We start from the raw sequence: 17,069 nt of genomic DNA on the forward strand, positions 1-17,069 counted from the left end.
ATGAGGCGCGGGCGTTTATATAGCGGCGCCATCTTAAGCGCAGTCTCATCTCCTTCTCACTCGGGAACAGCTCCAGCTCGTCGCTACAGGGGGAAAGGTAATGGTGTTCAAAACACAATGAACTCTTTGTGGTGCAATCGTTTAACATATTTAGGCTTTTTTATTTATTTATTTATTTATTCTTAAATATTTTTTGCATATATTCCTTTCGAGTGTATGTTTCATTTAAACAGCTAATTGTGTAATGTGACGCAGTTAAGGGTTTACTTCAGGTTAACTGCAGAATCGTTTTACTGACACACCGAACGCTAATATTTAATCTGCTTAATCGAGTGCGAATAGAACATGGTGTTTAATATTTATTTCTTGCTCCGAAAATCAGTAAAGATGGGAGACCGTGACAAGGCCGCTAGCGCCGCGGTGATATTAGCATTGTAGCATTGCTTTTGTTCTCGCTCGACTAGCAGATGGCTAATGAGGCCTAAAGGTTTTTTTCCCCTCAGGAATGGTTTTATAAATGTTACCCTACTGTAACCTTTTTTTTTTTAAATAACCGTATGGTTTTATTGTTAGAAATAACGATAATATAGTAAATATATTATTGGATAAATAAACACGTGTGGCCGCCATATTGTATTTCAGTCAGGAATGGACGCGCGCGCGGCCATGTTCTACAATGGTCACGCGCTGGTGTGTGTGAATCCTTTATAAGGAAGGAAGTAGATCAGAATTAACACGGGGTTTCATTTTATTCGTTTTTCTTGTGCGCAAAGTTGGATTTTAATCTTACATGTCCATTAAGGTGTATCCTTTAATTTTTTTTATTGTCCTTTTACTGAAAATTGGTCATTTCTCGGATCACTGAATTGTTAATTCATTAAATACTCGTGAAGCCAGGACCCCATTTATTAAGAATTAAATACAACCTGACTGCATTATTTTATTCTTCTATTCAGAGCAAACAATATTGTACAGAAATGTGCAAATTAGTTTTCTTGGATTAAAATTTTATTTAAAAAAAAAAATGCTCATGTTTTGGTTTATTTCAGATGTCGGACGAAGGAAAACTCTTCATTGGTGGCCTCAGCTATGAGACCACAGAACATTCACTGGAGGAGGCGTTTTCCAAATATGGCACCATCGCCAAAGGTAGATTCGTATTTCTTTGAATCTTTCTTTGCACACATGCATGGAGTTTACAGAACAGACAATCATGATTTATTTTATTTTTTAGTCGACGTAATCAGAGATCGTGAGACCGACAGATCCCGAGGCTTCGGCTTCGTAACGTTTGAAAACCCAGATGACGCGAAGGACGCGATGGCTGCCATGAACGGCAAGGTAACATATTCGTGGGAAACGATACAATCCGTAAGCTATTCTTAAAGAAGAAAAAAATACAATGTCTAAGTCTTTCTTCCTTTAGACTGTTGACGGCAGAACGATTCGTGTGGATGAAGCTGGTAAATCTGGTGGGAGATCTGGTGGCTTCAGAGGGTCTGGTGGAAGGGGATTTTTCAGAGGTGGAAGAGGAAGAGGTTGGTATTTTTGGTAGATGTTTTTGTTGTTCAGTCCTTTCTTTGATTTCCCTATTAACCAAATGTATTTAACCTCAGGAGGTGGTGGCTACAGTGGAGGAGAGCGAAGCTATGGTGGTGAAAGGAGTTACAGTCGTGGTGGTGGTGGCGGCGGCAGTTACGGTGGTGGCGACCGTGGTTACGGAGGCAGGGACAGGAGCTATGGCAGTGGTGAAAGGAGCTACGGTGGTGGTGGAGGCGGTGGTGGTTACTCCAACAGAAGCGGAGGCTACTCCGGTGGTGGAGGAGGAGGATACAGAGACAACAGGTAGGTGTGTTGGTATCACCAAGTTGGTGTGCTTTATTTGGATGAACTGTATAGACCTGTTCTGTGCAATACCTTCATATTGTAATGGATCACTAATTTATTGTACCCTGTGCACTGAACGTTTTACCACCTGCCTACATTATATTTAATGTGCTTGTTATCGTGCCTTTATTGTGTGATAATGTGATTGTGGTGTTCTTGCAGGAACCAGGGCGGTTACGAGCGTTCATCTTTCGGCAGCTACAGAGACAGTTATGACAGCTATGGTATGTATACAACCTGAATGGCTCAATACAAATATCTAACTTGTTAAACTGAAGCCTGTTCTGTCCTGGTCAGACATTTATACCGATCCACTGACTAACAGTCATTTTATAAATAAATAAACAAAAACAGATGCTTGCTTAATGCATTTCAGATGAACCTTTCCAAAACAAACCAAAGATCAATCTACCATCAGTGGACTAAGTGTGCAGATGGCCAGTAGTTTATCCTGGAGATACTTGAAATTGAGAATGAGTCGTTGCTTTGTGGTATCAGTTCTGTATGTGGGAAGGATGTCGAAATGCACCAGTGCCTTTACTCTTGCCTGCTTCTTGTCCTCAGCTACACAAGATTAAAAAACAGTCCTGATTCCAAGATCATCACTTCGCTGGCTGTGTTAGATGTGCTCTTCGAAGACTCTTGAGATTTTTTTTTTTCCTCCACTTTTTTGTTTCATTTCAGTTTTACTAGTTGTAATGCTCTCCTACATAAAAATACAAGATGCTATCTTTTTTTTTCTTTTCTTTTTTTTAAAGAAGAAAAATCGTGTCCGAGATGGTGTCATTATATATATATTTTTTTTGGGGTGTTTCCTGTAAAAACATTTGAGCCCGTTTTTAGATTGCCTGTACCTTCAGTTACCACTTGTTTGCTCTTGTTTCTTTGTTGAAATCTGTTTTTCTTGAAACCATACGTGAAATCTCTAACCAGTTCAGCACAGCCTGATAGCTTCTTAAATTTATTTGAAGTAAAACTTTGGACCAACAAACACTTACAAATGGATTGCTGTTGGAGGGGGGAGGGGGGTGTTGCTACAGAAGAAGCAGAGTCTCACTTGGAATCGCCTGCTTCTTAATAAAGAAAAAAAAAAAAAAAAAACTTCATCAGACTCTCAAAAAGAAGCTTGCCATGCTGTGATGTGCTTTTAGTGGCTTGAAGTCCTTGTAATGCATTCCTTTAGTAAAGCAGGGAAGGTGTGCTAATTTTTAGAGCTCAGGGCTCTGGCAGGCCGCCTTTGTTTTGCTAAAGACTTGTAAAGTTCCCAAAGAGTGAACTACTCTGATTGGTGCTGCCAGATTAGGAGTTTCTCTGAGCTCAATGTGGCCCAATGTACTTTACTCTTTGTGACTTTTGAATATAAAAAGAGTACTGCTTGGAGATCAGTTTTATATCCATGTCAAGGTTTTGTTCCTTTGGGGAGAGAAATGTGCCGTTTTGTGTACCAACAACTTTTTTTTTTCTTTTTGTTAAATTGGCTTCATGAAGCCCATTAAACGAATTTCTGAACATGCTTTGAATTCATTGACCTTGAAGAGAAAATATCCAGTGTTATGGGTGTAAAGTGATGTATTGAGGGTAATCTGGGAATTAATTTAGTGCATTAATGGTTCTTGATCTGGGTGTAAAAGTATATTTTAGAATAAGGTTGTGCTACAGTTAGTCATATGTAATGCTTCATTGCATCCAAGCGTTCTCTGCTAGCAATTTTTGAAAACCTGACAATGTCCTTGGAGAATGAAGTGTTGTGCCTACCGACTCGAGTCCTCTGAGATGAAAGCTGCTCTTGACTAGGGCAATTGTGGAAATAGTCCTGTAACGTGAGGTAACCACTTTTGATCTCCTGTACGCATCCTTCCAACTGTTGTATTCATCACATTTTTCTGCCAAAAAAGAGCCCAGTGTTCTGTCCTCTAAAGTCAAGCTCTTAGGAGCGCATCAGTATTGTGCCTAATAAAAAATAAAAAAAACCTAAAGAAGAAAAATCCACCCTTTTTTCCGATTTGCTGATTGATTCCTATCTTCAACTTGCTGCTTTGTGTTCTGTAATTGTAATCCAGTCTCCCAATAGCACTACTGGGAGGGAAATAAACCACTTGGTATTTACTCTGCCTTTTAAGGCACTGATGCTCGTTTTGGAAAAGCAGCCCAAAGTCCTTTAGTGCCCCCCCTTTTTTGTAAACAATTTCTAATGGTTCCTTTCCTGACTCATTGATTTTTTTTTTTTTTTTCAAAGAAAAATAGTGTTATATTTGCTAATGCATGTTAATAATTTGACTCCTTTTTTATGTATGGTGTATATTTACACGTCTCTTATGTTTTCAGGTTAAAACACATGGGATGTAGCGAGGACGCTGTGGGCCAGAGTTCACCAGATTAGTGTCTGGGAGAAGTTCGGTACTGTGAGATTGGTATGAGGCAAGTACTGGTTTAATCATCACTGGATCAGAAAACTGAGGCTGAATGGGGTTCAGGTCATGTTGAATGGTATTGGGTGTGATGCAGTTAATGTCCACATATACTTATGTCAGTTTTCTTTACTTGCTTACTATTAAAAAGTGCAACTATTACACATGGCTGAACAGAGAAATAAGTGTTCAGTGAACACCAGGTTATAGAACATTGATTATCCAGTAATGCTTAAGGGGGGGGGGGGGGGGGTAGAGAATAAGATACAGGGATTTGTTTAATTATATTCTGTGTTTTTTGTTTTAGTGTCTGGATAGGGGGGGTGTATCCTCTGCAATCCTGGTCAGCACACCATGAGAAGTGCATGATCAGGTGGTCCAGCCTTCAAGCCAGCTGAGCTTCAACAGTGATCTCAGAACATCAGTGTAGGGCTGTCTGCTTTTCTCGTGCATCGGGTTAAGCAAAAATGCAATAAAGACTGTTGAAAATGTTCTTGTTGGGTTTGTGTTTGAGATTCTTGAATATGATGGGATGGTTAAGCTTGGACCCCATTCCCCCGCGCGCATTTACATACTGACCACCAGGGGGCGATCATACGATTCAAGAGACACAAAAGCAGCAAAGCAAACCATTATTGTGGTTTAAACCATCCAATCAGATTACAGCGTTGTCAGGGCGTGGTTATTAAAAAAAAATTCAATATTTTTAATAATAAAAGGTTAGAAAGAAACGCGTTGAAGTAACATTTCTGGTTAAATATATTCAGCAGACTTCCTCTAGAGCCTGAATGTCGTGTGTATATTTATAATAAATCTTCCAGAAATCTTTCATATTAAACATCGCGTGTGATTCGGTCCTGCTGGTTCTGAAGTATTTAGTGGAAGTGGCAGCTCAGTGGGGAGGTTGTGTACATATGATTGGAAGGTTGTTGGTTTAATTCCCAACACCAAAAAGCTGCCACTCTTTCACCCTGAGCAAGATCCTTAAATCTCACCTGCTCGGGCGGATAAATAGACGAGTGATTGCAAAAATGCCATAAATTGTAAACAAAGCCAGTTGATGTAAATTTAAATCAGCAGTTCGTGTAAAAAAAAAAAAAAAAAAAAAAAAAAATCATTTTGATGCGTTTGGTTGATAAATGTTTTAAGTGCAGGATGTGGGTCGCTACCACCAGAGGGCGTTGTTGCCCTTAAAACCTACGAGAAACGCAAGAGACGGTCGATACCACATATTTTCGATTCAACACCGTGATTTTTATAGTCCGTGATGATTTTTTAGACTACAGTGGACTGGATTTCATATTTCCACATGGTTTTATGATTGTGATGGAATAGGTTAAATGTTTTCACACTTCGGAAAAGCCCAAGCTCAAGACTGAACCCATAATCCTGAAACTGAAGCATTTACAATAAACTCACGTGTCTGTTAATGTCAAAGTTGATATATGCTAATCTTAGTCATGTTCGAGTAGATCCAGTGTTAAAGGCATTGGACTCTTTACCAGAAGGTAATGAGCTCAAATCCCAGCACCACCAAATCTAAACAAGGCACAATTCTTTGGTTGCCAAATGCATGTAAATGCAAGCATATTATTGCCCTTTGCATTATTTATTATTTGAGGTCTTTTGGAGAACATCTTTAGTTAACAGCACCGATGGAGGTTTTTATTCATGTTGCATCTTTTATCATGAAACTACCTCAGGCCTTACCAATAAACAGTCCAATAATCATATACGGAAAATTTTTTTATAGACGTTATATAACCATAAATATTGGGACCCCTAACCTTCAGCCCGATGTGGTTCTTCCACAAATTGTTAAAACAAAATTGGAGATAAGTTCTATAGGACCTCTTTGGATGTGAAAGCATTAATTTCTAGGAGACCCAAACGCTGTGCACAAAGCCAGCTCCATGCAGATCTGATTTCCATTGGTTGGAAGATGTGGAAGATCTCCTGCTATAGAGCTGACGAATGATAAATGACTGTACCCCGGGCCCTCACCTACATCTGACTTTACTAACACCCTTGTAGCTAAATGAATCTCCACAAAATTGTCACAAAAATCAGTGGGACATCTTACAGCATCATAAAGCATCATATAATGTATTGTAATCTTGTTGCATAATTGGGATTTCTGATCATGTAACACTGATGGATTTTGCATTCGCATGCCGGCTGATTAACGTCCAGCTGTGTTCGGCGTTAGAGCACGAGTTTGTGTTGGTTCACTTGGAAATCGTAGGTTTATATGTTTTAAAACTCTGGTACTTAATTACATGTACCAGACTTGCGTCTGCTCACGTAGGCCCAGATGGTCTCCTGCAGGACTGTGTGGCCTGAGAAGAGTTTGATGTAATAAAACGGCGTATATGACAAACCCGCTCGAATTAGTAATGGGGTTGTGTTTTAGCCCTCTGGGCTGCAGCGGTATGCATCTGCTCCTGGTGTGTAAACACGTTGAGCTCCAGCGCACCGATGCCCAGTCAGTAGCCCACCTTCCTGCGTCTAGACAAAAGTATGTTTCTCTCATACCTGAACCACAAGCCTTTATTTTGAGTACAGACCCACAGAGGGTTTTGTGAGACAGAGTTGAGTTTAAAGGCTGCAGCTCGAACATTAATGGAAAACACAGACCTGTGTGTGTGTGTGTGTGTGTGTGTGTGTGTGTGTGTGTGTGTGTGTGTGTGTGTGTGTGTGTAAGTTCCAGTTTGATTTATACAGGGGGTGGGGGCTGTATATATTGAGGTTTGTCTATTGGAACATCCACCACCAGATGGGTGACTTTACTGGAACCCTGGAGTTGCCCATGGGACTCTTTTGCGATTGGATGTCATGATCGAAACAGGAAGTGTGTAATGCCTGCCATAAAACGGCATGAATTAGTGCATCTTTGTTGAAAAACGGAAAAACAAAGCCAGGGAGATGACATCTGCAGTAAAAAAAAAATCAAGATTGTGATTAATGCCTTATGAAGTCATCTTTACTTAACCCGAATCACAGACGCTGAAAAGGTTCCGTCATTCCGTGTTCATGAGAAAACGTCCACTCGTTTAACAGAAGCTTTTTGATAGCACATTGGATGGATGGATGGATGGATGAATCCGTCACAATGTGGAACAGAATCCAGTGCGACTGTGCCGAAGTTTCAAACATACAGTTTACACAATAACACTTCATTACACTACCGCGCTGATGTTTCACCTTCATCCCTACACGTTTTTTCATTTTTACACCACGCCTTTTTACAGTGGTAACTTCAGCAGCCCAACGTATCGATAACAGCATTCATCGACAACAAATATCATTATTGATTTTATCAATTAGTTGTTATAGCCATAAATATATATAGAATAAATTACTGCTTTTCATTGGCTCTGTACATGTTCTTTGCACAATGACAGTAATCTGATATAATCTCATATAAACGCTGAATGCAATCTACAGGGTTCAGAGCAACAAATGCTTCCATTCAGAAAAACGTCTTTTTCAGAGAAGGCTTTGTATATTAGAGCACGACACGGCCAACTGCATGTTGCATCTATTGCAAAAGCATGACTTGTAGTCCAGGGGCTGAACTGGCCGGCCTTGTGGTAATGGTGGTGAAGGAAAACTCCCTGAGGCAATATAAGGAGGAACCAGACTCAAAATGGATCCTTCATCCGCATCTACTAGACAAAAAACCCCCCGAACATCCAGAACACCTTTTTGGGATGTGGCAGAATGAGAGCGATGAGAGTCTAGTTTTCGGCTGATGGTTCATATTCTGTAGAAAATAATCACATAGAAGTAGATTTAGCTTCCCAGAACAACACCTTCTCAACCATTACTCACATGTCTGCCAGATACTGCCTTCATGATATGAGTTCCTTCAGCTCTATCACCAGGTCACTTTTTAAACAAATGAGATCACTTTCCAGACATGCAGGACCATGTCCGCTTTAGTAGCTCTCACTGGTGTCTTGTAAACTTCTGGAAGCCTGAAGCTTCTCTGTGCCAAACAGGAGCTCTCTGAGATCCAACGAAGCCGGTGGAAAATCTGCTTCATCTTCTTTAAGCGAAACTGTTGGGAAACAGAACATCAAACATTTGGCCGGAAGTTTGTGGAAACCTGAGCATCTCATTTCGCATTTAAGTCTCCATTTACTCTTGTAATAAGATACACTCTTCTGGGAAGATGTTCCACTAGATTTTGTGGAGATTCTTTTAGCCACACGCGTGTTAGTAAAGTCAGGTTCTGATGTAGAGTAAAAAGTGAGGAGGCCTGTGGTGAAGTCAGTGTTCACATTCATCAATGATAAATAGGGTTGGAGCTCTAAAGCAGGAGATCTTCCACATCTTTCAACCCTTGTAAAGCAGATCTTCATGAAGCTGGCTTTTTGCACAGGGGCATCGTCATGCTGGAACAAGTTTGAGTGACACCCAGGTGAAAGGAACAACTGATGCAATCGCATACAAAGACGTCCTCTGATTTTGTGCTGATAGTTTGGGGAAGAACCACATCTGAGTAGAAAAGTCAGATGGTATTTCAGACCAACTTTACATCTAAACCACAGTAAAGAAATCCTATGATTTTAGTGCTTTAAGGATTTGTAGGCACTTTCTGGAACCTGATCTTGTCTGGACTCTGTTTATATTTGAGTGAATTTTAGATTTCTAACCTTAACCTCATGACCACACTGACGTCCTGAGTTTAGAACTGAACTTGCTGCTAAGGTCAGAGAATTGGTGTCTCAGTCATTGGTTTTATTTGTAAATTGATCTCTGTACACTTCACTGGGCTCAAGCTGTTATTATATATAATAAGATGGAGATTGAAAATCCAATAAACAACCACTTTCAGACTTCCTTTCATTTAGACTGACATCAGTGGCAGCAGCTTCACCTCTGATGTTTCTGGAGAAAAAAAACATAGGCATTAATGCTGGCAGCTGGACAGCCTGAAGATCCAGGAAATAACTGTGGATGGGAAACACTGAGGAACCATAAAGATGATTTGGATTTGGATTATAATAAATATAAACAGTTCTGCTACAATGGTTTCGGTCTACAATCTCCATCAGTGAACCTCAAGAATAATGGAGCACTAATGTATAAGTTTCTGATGTTGAGGGTGAGGAAGAGATTTGCTTCCTTCCTCATGAAGTCTTAGGGAGTTTTTCCTTCATTATTGTCACCTCTGCCCTCGTGCCTTTACTAATAGAATTGTATTTGTAGTTGAATTCGTGTCACGATGCAGAACTGAGCGGAGGAATGTGATAAACACTGCCGATGATCTTCTCAGGAACGATTCAAATCTATGGAAACGATGACTCTAAACAAAAGAAACACCTGCCTGAAATCCACCAAATCATCATCATCCTGTAGACAAAGACCAGCAAAGCCCTGACATGTCTGAGAGGCATAAATCAGGCAGTGTGAAGCCGGTGTATATTTTGGCCTTGTGCTTTTGATCGAAAAACCATCTGGGCTCTGCGTAATTCTAACAAGGGTTCATATTCAAGTGGTTCGAACGGTGGTTATAATATAATAATTATAATAACGTTGTAGGAAATTTGTAATGCCAGTTCCTCACACGACAAGTCAGAGAGTGAGGAACATCATAATGCATCCACATGATCTGAGAAAACTGCTGTGTTTATGCAGAATTACACAACATTTACTGGATCTTCTCTTCTCTGTGTGTTTCCCTGCATCCTTCCTTTTCTGATTACACAGGTCGTCCCTGAGTTACGATGGAGATGTGTTCTGATGACCCGAAGTGGAGAAATGGCCAGCCCTACCCAGGGGTTTGAACAATGGTTTCTTTAAGACTCCTGGCTTTTTCCTCTAACTTGCTGTCCATGATGAAATTGCAGATGTAGTAACGCACGTGGTCAGAATAGTCGCACAGCTTTCAGTGTACACAAGATGATGTCTTTTGGCACACTGACTTATGAGTGTCGGTGCTTCCTGTGACTGTGTGCAGCTTTGTGCTGCTATCTGTTGGCGTGTTACAAAACTAGTTTCGAAAATGTTTGATACCACCTTTTACATGCACAGTGGGCGAGTGGACAAGCGCTGTTCCGCGAGTGGGGGCGGAGCTGGATGCTCTGTTTCAGTGTCCAGCAATGGTGATAAAAGGAGAGGCAATGTGCTTTAACAGTGAGACCACTGAAATCTGACGACAGCAGGTGAGAGTACGGCGTCTCAATGGGTGGGAAATGTGTACATCCTGGCAGCATCCCAACTTATTGTGCCGCTTATTATTGTTATATTATTAGTTACAATATTTTTACAATTTTGTTGGATTGCTATCATCAATATCAGATAAAAAAAAAATCGTAAGTCGAACCATTGTAACTTGGGGACTACTGCTATATATACTGTATATATATATATATGAATCCGTGTTTACAGCATGTTATTAATTCCAGGGATTTGATTATTCACATGTTCTGAGCTGTTGTAAGTTCAGTCCGATTCGGGTTTATTTGTGCTGCGCTCTAAACATTGGACGTGTTTATCCCTGAGTTGCATTTAGTTTTTTTATTACTTATTGATTTTGTTTTCTGATGAACCGGAAGCACGTGTTCATTTTATGCCTTGGTTTTGATTTTCGCCGACATCATAACTCGCAATTTTATAGACTGTAATTTTTTTTATTTCATCCAAATGAACGATTGGCTCCACTACAGCTGCTGAAAATCTCACTGACCCTAGGAGAGAGAAGACGCTAAAACAGGAATGAGAAATGAGATAAAGATCTGACCTGCGACACCAGCTGGAGAAGGGCTTTTTGCTCATTATAAATAAAAAAACTGAAGTTAAACAACATGCTGATTCCAGAAGTAGGAAGAAGTGAAGCTTATTCCAACTCAGACCACATCAAAGTATAGTAGACCCAAGGCAACATTAACCAGAGTACCTCAGCAGATCTTTGGGGTGTCTCGTCGAGCCTGAGCAAGACTTCAAACCACTGTGGAAGCAAAGTGGAAGTTTGGAACGGTTTCATGTAGGTTTTTTCAGTACAGACTGTAGCTCTGGGCTTGTAAGTAGAATCATGAGATTATTTTTAGCGTGTCTGCAGGGAAAAGCAGTCACCAGTAATTATCTGGTAATGTAAGACTAAACGTATTTTTAGACGGCTAGGTCATCATTGTTTAAAGAAGAAGGGTAATTGCCTATGCAGATGTGGTCTAGTCGAGATGGATTTAATTGGAAAAGGATTTATAGGTAGGAGTCGTAAATGGGGGGTGGTGGTGGTATGGGGTTCGATGTGTAGAGGCCAAACGGCTGGATGACTTTTTGAGGAACAGCCTCTGACACTGACAAATGCTTCTCTTATACAGGGGAGCCACAGAAAAGTACTTTCAAACAAATCTATTCGATTACTGCTCATTTCCAACAAATCCTGAGGAACAGATTTGGATGAGTTTCTGCCACACTCATCATTTCAGGGCAGGTTTTTTTTTACTTTCTCTTTGAGGTGCGTCTGCAAATCCTCCCCAGGTGTTCAGATCTGTGTTCTGGATCTTATACATGCAATTGTTTATTGATAAAAATATAATATTCTGGTTTCACCTGAATAGTTTTAACCCCTAAAACATCTCAGCATCAGTTCATTGCATAAGTCATTAAATACAAAATGGGTAAACTTTATTGTGTAAATGTGTTGAATTGATGAATTGTGCAGAATCTTGAACGTTACTAATGAAGGCGAGTGAAAGACATCAGATCAACCAATAATCAACCAGTTCTCTAAAACAGGTCAAAGGTGAATCTCGTGAACCTTCAATTGCCGACAAAACACACAATTTCTGAAAATGGATTAAAAACCTGGAAACAAACAGACACTAATACAGTACAGTAAAAGTGTGAATCCTGTCTGGTCTCTTACAATCAATAGAAATCAAATAAATACATTTGTGCTGCTGAAATTCATAAATGCCAAACAGAAGAAATTCAATCTTGCAAAAATGCAGTAAATAAATATTTTACTTTTGAGAGATGATTTAAAGATTTTGAGAAAAGTTCAGGCTTTTGCAGGAAATCCAATGTGTTGTTCTGATTGTACTAATGGTTTTGTGAAATTCAGTTAAGCACAAATCCATTTCTTTTTTTCTTAAATAACAAAAAAAATCAAATCCAGAAATGATTGGCAAAACCAGGTAGAAGTCATACGATGTACAAACAGATACTCGGATACTAAACCACGATATCATGAACTATTCTATTTAATTCATCTTTATTTTTAAAGCACTTTTAACAATAGTCGTTTTCTCAAAGCAGCTTTACAGAGGTCAAGAGTTTATAAAAGAATGTCTATGTTTATTCCTTATAATAAGATGAGTCAGGAAAGTATGTGTAGTCTGGGAGCTGGAGTTTGTGGCAGCCATATTTGGGGAACACAATTGTTGTTGGGATGTGGAGTGGCTGTGAATTCATTTGTTTGAGTACAATCCCAATTCCAAAAAGGTTGTGACACTGTGCAAAATTCTAATGAAAACAAAATGCAATGATTTGCAAATCTCATAAATCCATATTCTTTTTACATTCTTCTTCTTTTTCTTGTTCTTCTTCCGGCTGCTTCCATTAGGGGTCTCCACAGCAGATCATCCGTCTCCTGTCCTCTACATCTGCCTCTTTAAAACCAACTACCTGCATGTCTTCCCTCACCACAGCCATAAACCTGCTCCTTGATCTTCCTCTTTTCCTCTTACTTTCTCCCCAAAACATCCTACATGTGCTGCCCCTCTAATAAACGTATTTCTGATCCTGTCCATCGTTGTCACTCCCAAAGAAAATCTCAGCATCTTCATCGTCAGAAACATTAGTAACTAATGAGGTTGATCCACAGCAGGTCAGTGAGATGATTGAGTATAAGTAGTGTATCTTAGAGAGGCAGAAGTCTCTCAGAAGTAAAGATGGTCAGAGCTTCAGCAATCTGTGAAAAAACTGTGTCTAAAAACTGTGGAACAATTTCAGAATAATGTTCTTTAACATCAAATTTCAAAACAGTTAAAAATCTCATCGTTTACAGAACATATCATCATCAAAGGTTTCAAAGAGTCTGGAGAAATTTCAGCACAAGGGAAGAGTACAGAAATCAATATTCGATGCCTGTGATCTTCTGGCCCTCAGGGGCCACTGCATTTAAAACAGTCATGATTCTGTAATGAAAATCACTGCATGGGCTCATTCACACCTCCAGAAATTATTGTCTGTGAACACGGTTTGCATGTCATCCACAAATGCAGGTTGAATTTCAATTATGCAAAGAAGAAGGTATGCGTGAACATGATCCAGAAACGCCGCCATCCTCTCTGGGCCAAAGCTCTTTTAAAATGTCCTGAGGCAAAGTGGAAAACTGCTCTGTGGTCAGACAAATCAAAATTTGAATTTATTTTTGGAAACCATGGACACCACATCTTTCAGACTAAAGAGGAGAGGGACCATCTGACTTGTTCTCAGCGCTTTGTTTAAAAAGCTGCATCTCTGATGGTATGGTGTTGCATCAGTGCCTGTGGAATGGATCAGCTTGTACATTTTAGAAAAGGCTCCATCAATTCTGAACGCTATATACAGGTTTTAGATCAACAAATGCTTCCATCTAGAAAATGTCTTTTTGCATATTTGAGTAAGACGATGCTAACTTCATCCTGCATCTATTACAATAGCATGACCATAGTAGAAGAGTCCGGGTGCTGAACTGACCTGCTGCAGTCTAGACCTTTTATCATTTAAATACATTTGGTGCATCATAAACAAAAAACACAACAAAAGACACCCAGAACTGTTGAGCAGCTAGAATCCTGTATCAGACACATATAGGACAATATTCTTCTCCCACAACTTCAGCAACTGGTCTCCTAAAATTAAAATATTCTGATGAAGTACAGATACAAAGAAATTTAAGTAAAGATATGTCTGATACCTACTGTTCACCACAGTGTGCAGAACACAGCAAACACTAGATTCGAGTATTTTCTCCTGGTGAAGTCTGATAAGATGCTCTGTGAACAGGTATTCAGGGTACTCAGAGAAGATGAGCAGCTGTTTCTGACTGTGAGAGAATCCATTATAGAAGAAGAAATGAGTGTAACAAAAAAAGAAGGATTCTGCAGACGGATCCTGTTTGGAGGTTTGGTGGAGCAGACAGTCTGTGTTTATCATTAGAGGATGAAGAGAATGGTGAAAACCAGGCTTTACAGAAAGCCATAGAGTTAGCGATGAGAAGAATACTATGTTCTAACACAAATCAACTCACTTCTTTTTCTTATTCTTATTCCAAACACTTTGGAAAAAACAGGCTCTTACTTTCTTACTTTCTCCATCACACGACCATCGTATGTTTTAATAAAGAGTAAATTGTGCAGCCATTAATGTTGACAAGTAAAAAGAAAGCAGGTGATTCTTTTGTTGATTAATTTCTTCAGCTGAACCTCCTGTGACATGTCGAAGTTTTTCTGCTGACTCGGTACCTTCAAAATCTTAAATGTAATTTTGGGCTGAAGAAGGAAATTTTTACGGCTACATGTCTAACCATTTTTCAGTCGTTGGACTGAAGATGCGGCCTTTATGACAAATCAAGGCAAATATTTGAAGGGTTAGATAATACCCAGGTTTGCAAATGAAGACGTGAACCCCATGGTCAGGTATATTTTGCAGAAGATTGCAGTGAGGTAATGTTGTGGCCAGACTTTGTTCCTACAATCTGTCAGCAGGATTAACATTCTCGGTATTCAATTTCGACTAGTCGTTTCTCTTTCATGGGTTCCCCTCGCGGAGAACCCCCAAACCTCTGACCAAAACAACAACCGCTATTTAAACACATGGACGGTGGAGAATCCATTATTTTCTACGACTCTTAAGAGAGATACCACTATAAGCCCTTTTTAAACCACAAGAAAGCTTCCAAAGTGGGAATATATATTTTATTCTCACTCATTCCATTGGTTTTACTGGCACGTAACAATACCTTCGTACTGTTTTCTCCTCGAGATGATTCATACCGCAGATATGTTGGAATCCTGCAGTGTTCTTTAATATGATATTCTGATCATAGACAGAGGTAATTCGAATCAGATCCTAATGTGGGAACCATTTGTGATTGAATAGGGACTGAAGCTCAGCAGAAATGGACTGGCAGTGTAGTAAATGTGAAATGTTGAATACGATCTAACTGCAGGACTGTCTGAAATTAGGAACGAGGTTCCATTTATCCCTATAAGTTTATCCCTAATGAACGAGACGTGACGTGACGAGGTGACACTCGAGTCTCCGTCAGTAAACAGCTGATAACTTCAACAAAGATGGAACTATAACGAATGAATAACGAGGTTGGATTGTACTCGCCGATAACTGATTAATCAACCGATAGTTTTTAAAATGGATACTGAACAAAAACATTATAACACTGCGTGTAAAATAGTACTAAACTTAACTTTTTCAAAATAATAATAAAAACTACCGAATCATGAAAATGTGCTCAATAAAATAAATATGAATATATTCATTAATTACGGAAGCGCGTTGCATTCACAAAGAAAAAAAATCACAGAAAGGATCTCATAATTATGACATTATATCTCATTATTATGACTTATTAACTCACTAATTATGACGTACTATGGGTAAGAAGACATAATAACCGGAGGTGTGTGAGTCCAGATAAAGACTTCCTGTAGACCTCAAATACTCACATCGTAAAGATCCTATAGACACTGAACAGATAACAGAAATGTGGGAGAACCATCTTAACACTAACATCTACAGTCATCAAACTAAACCATATGATAGCTGCTACATCTCCATGGTTGCACAATGAGGCGCTTCCGAGCAAAGAATGCAGTAACGTCAGATCCGGTGTTATGCGCTAAAATGCTCCCCTGCCACAGACTGCCCTAAATTATCCCATAATTATGAGCTATTAAGTCGTAATTATGAGTTAGTAAGTCAAAATTATGAGATTCTTTCTGTGATTCTTTTTCTCATGCAACGTGCTTTCGTAATTAATAAATCAAATTATATAATAAATGAATGATATATAATAAATATAATATAGCTCTCTCCGTGCAATGCAAAACAAACAGAACGCGACGTCACTGATTTGCCTTTAGACCTTTAGACCTTTAATATTCGGTCAACCTCTAATATTCAGTGTTCAGGATGGGGGTGAGGTTCCTATTTGAATGTGGTTTATTTCAAGGTTTCTTCCTCTTTTTCACTTCTGACTCACTCATTGCTTATATATCCGGATGTATTTATGAATTTTAAATGTATATTTATTATGTATTTATGTAAAGCTGCTTTGGGACGATGTGCACACCTGTGTTTTTCAGCATAATGCACAGTTGAAGGACAATCTTTGCCCCAAGGTTCCTCCGGGTTTCTTCCCCAGACTCTTACATTTTACGTAATAATACACTGTAAGGCAGAAGGAACACGTGCTTCACAGAGTCAGGACATTTTGATGCCATATTTTGCAGGTTTACTTGGTAAGTCCTGGGTAAACTTACACCGTCCTCAGAGGGATATCAGCTGAATATCAGCTGCCACACTGGGGATGAAAAGTTCATGATAATTTGACCATCAGGGTTCCTTGTGTGCCCAATAGTAACATGTGGTCTAAAAAAAAAAAACTGAAAATGTGAAAAGTTGATTAAGAAGTTTAATAATTTCTTTGATTTTATTAATAAAATACATTCTAGTGTTAAAGGTTTCAGTTTAATACACTACATGGACAAAAATATTTGGACACCTGACTTGTCCAGATTCTTGTCCTGTTCTTCT

The 17,069-nt window shown here is 39.3% G+C and overlaps 1 protein-coding gene across 3 annotated transcripts; it reads left to right on the forward strand.

Annotated features, from left to right (window-relative positions):
• On the forward strand, positions 1-4,788 carry cirbpb (cold inducible RNA binding protein b). 3 transcript variants are annotated; one of them, XM_083559440.1, is made up of 7 exons: positions 1-97; positions 1,050-1,149; positions 1,235-1,341; positions 1,427-1,538; positions 1,617-1,845; positions 2,050-2,111; positions 4,213-4,788. In XM_083559440.1, exons 2-7 carry the CDS (start codon positions 1,050-1,052, stop codon positions 4,215-4,217), a joined length of 615 nt encoding a protein of 204 aa, XP_083415566.1. In that variant the 5' UTR covers positions 1-97; the 3' UTR covers positions 4,218-4,788. The 3 variants fall into 3 exon arrangements, with proteins under 3 accessions (XP_083415566.1, XP_083415564.1, XP_083415565.1); XM_083559438.1 differs by lacking the exon at positions 4,213-4,788 and adding an exon at positions 2,264-3,396; XM_083559439.1 differs by lacking the exon at positions 4,213-4,788 and adding an exon at positions 2,452-3,396.
• Positions 4,789-17,069: the final 12,281 nt, after the last annotated feature.

Source organism: Silurus aristotelis (assembly GCF_946808225.1).
Source record: "Silurus aristotelis genome assembly, chromosome: 13".
NCBI lineage: Eukaryota > Metazoa > Chordata > Actinopteri > Siluriformes > Siluridae > Silurus > Silurus aristotelis.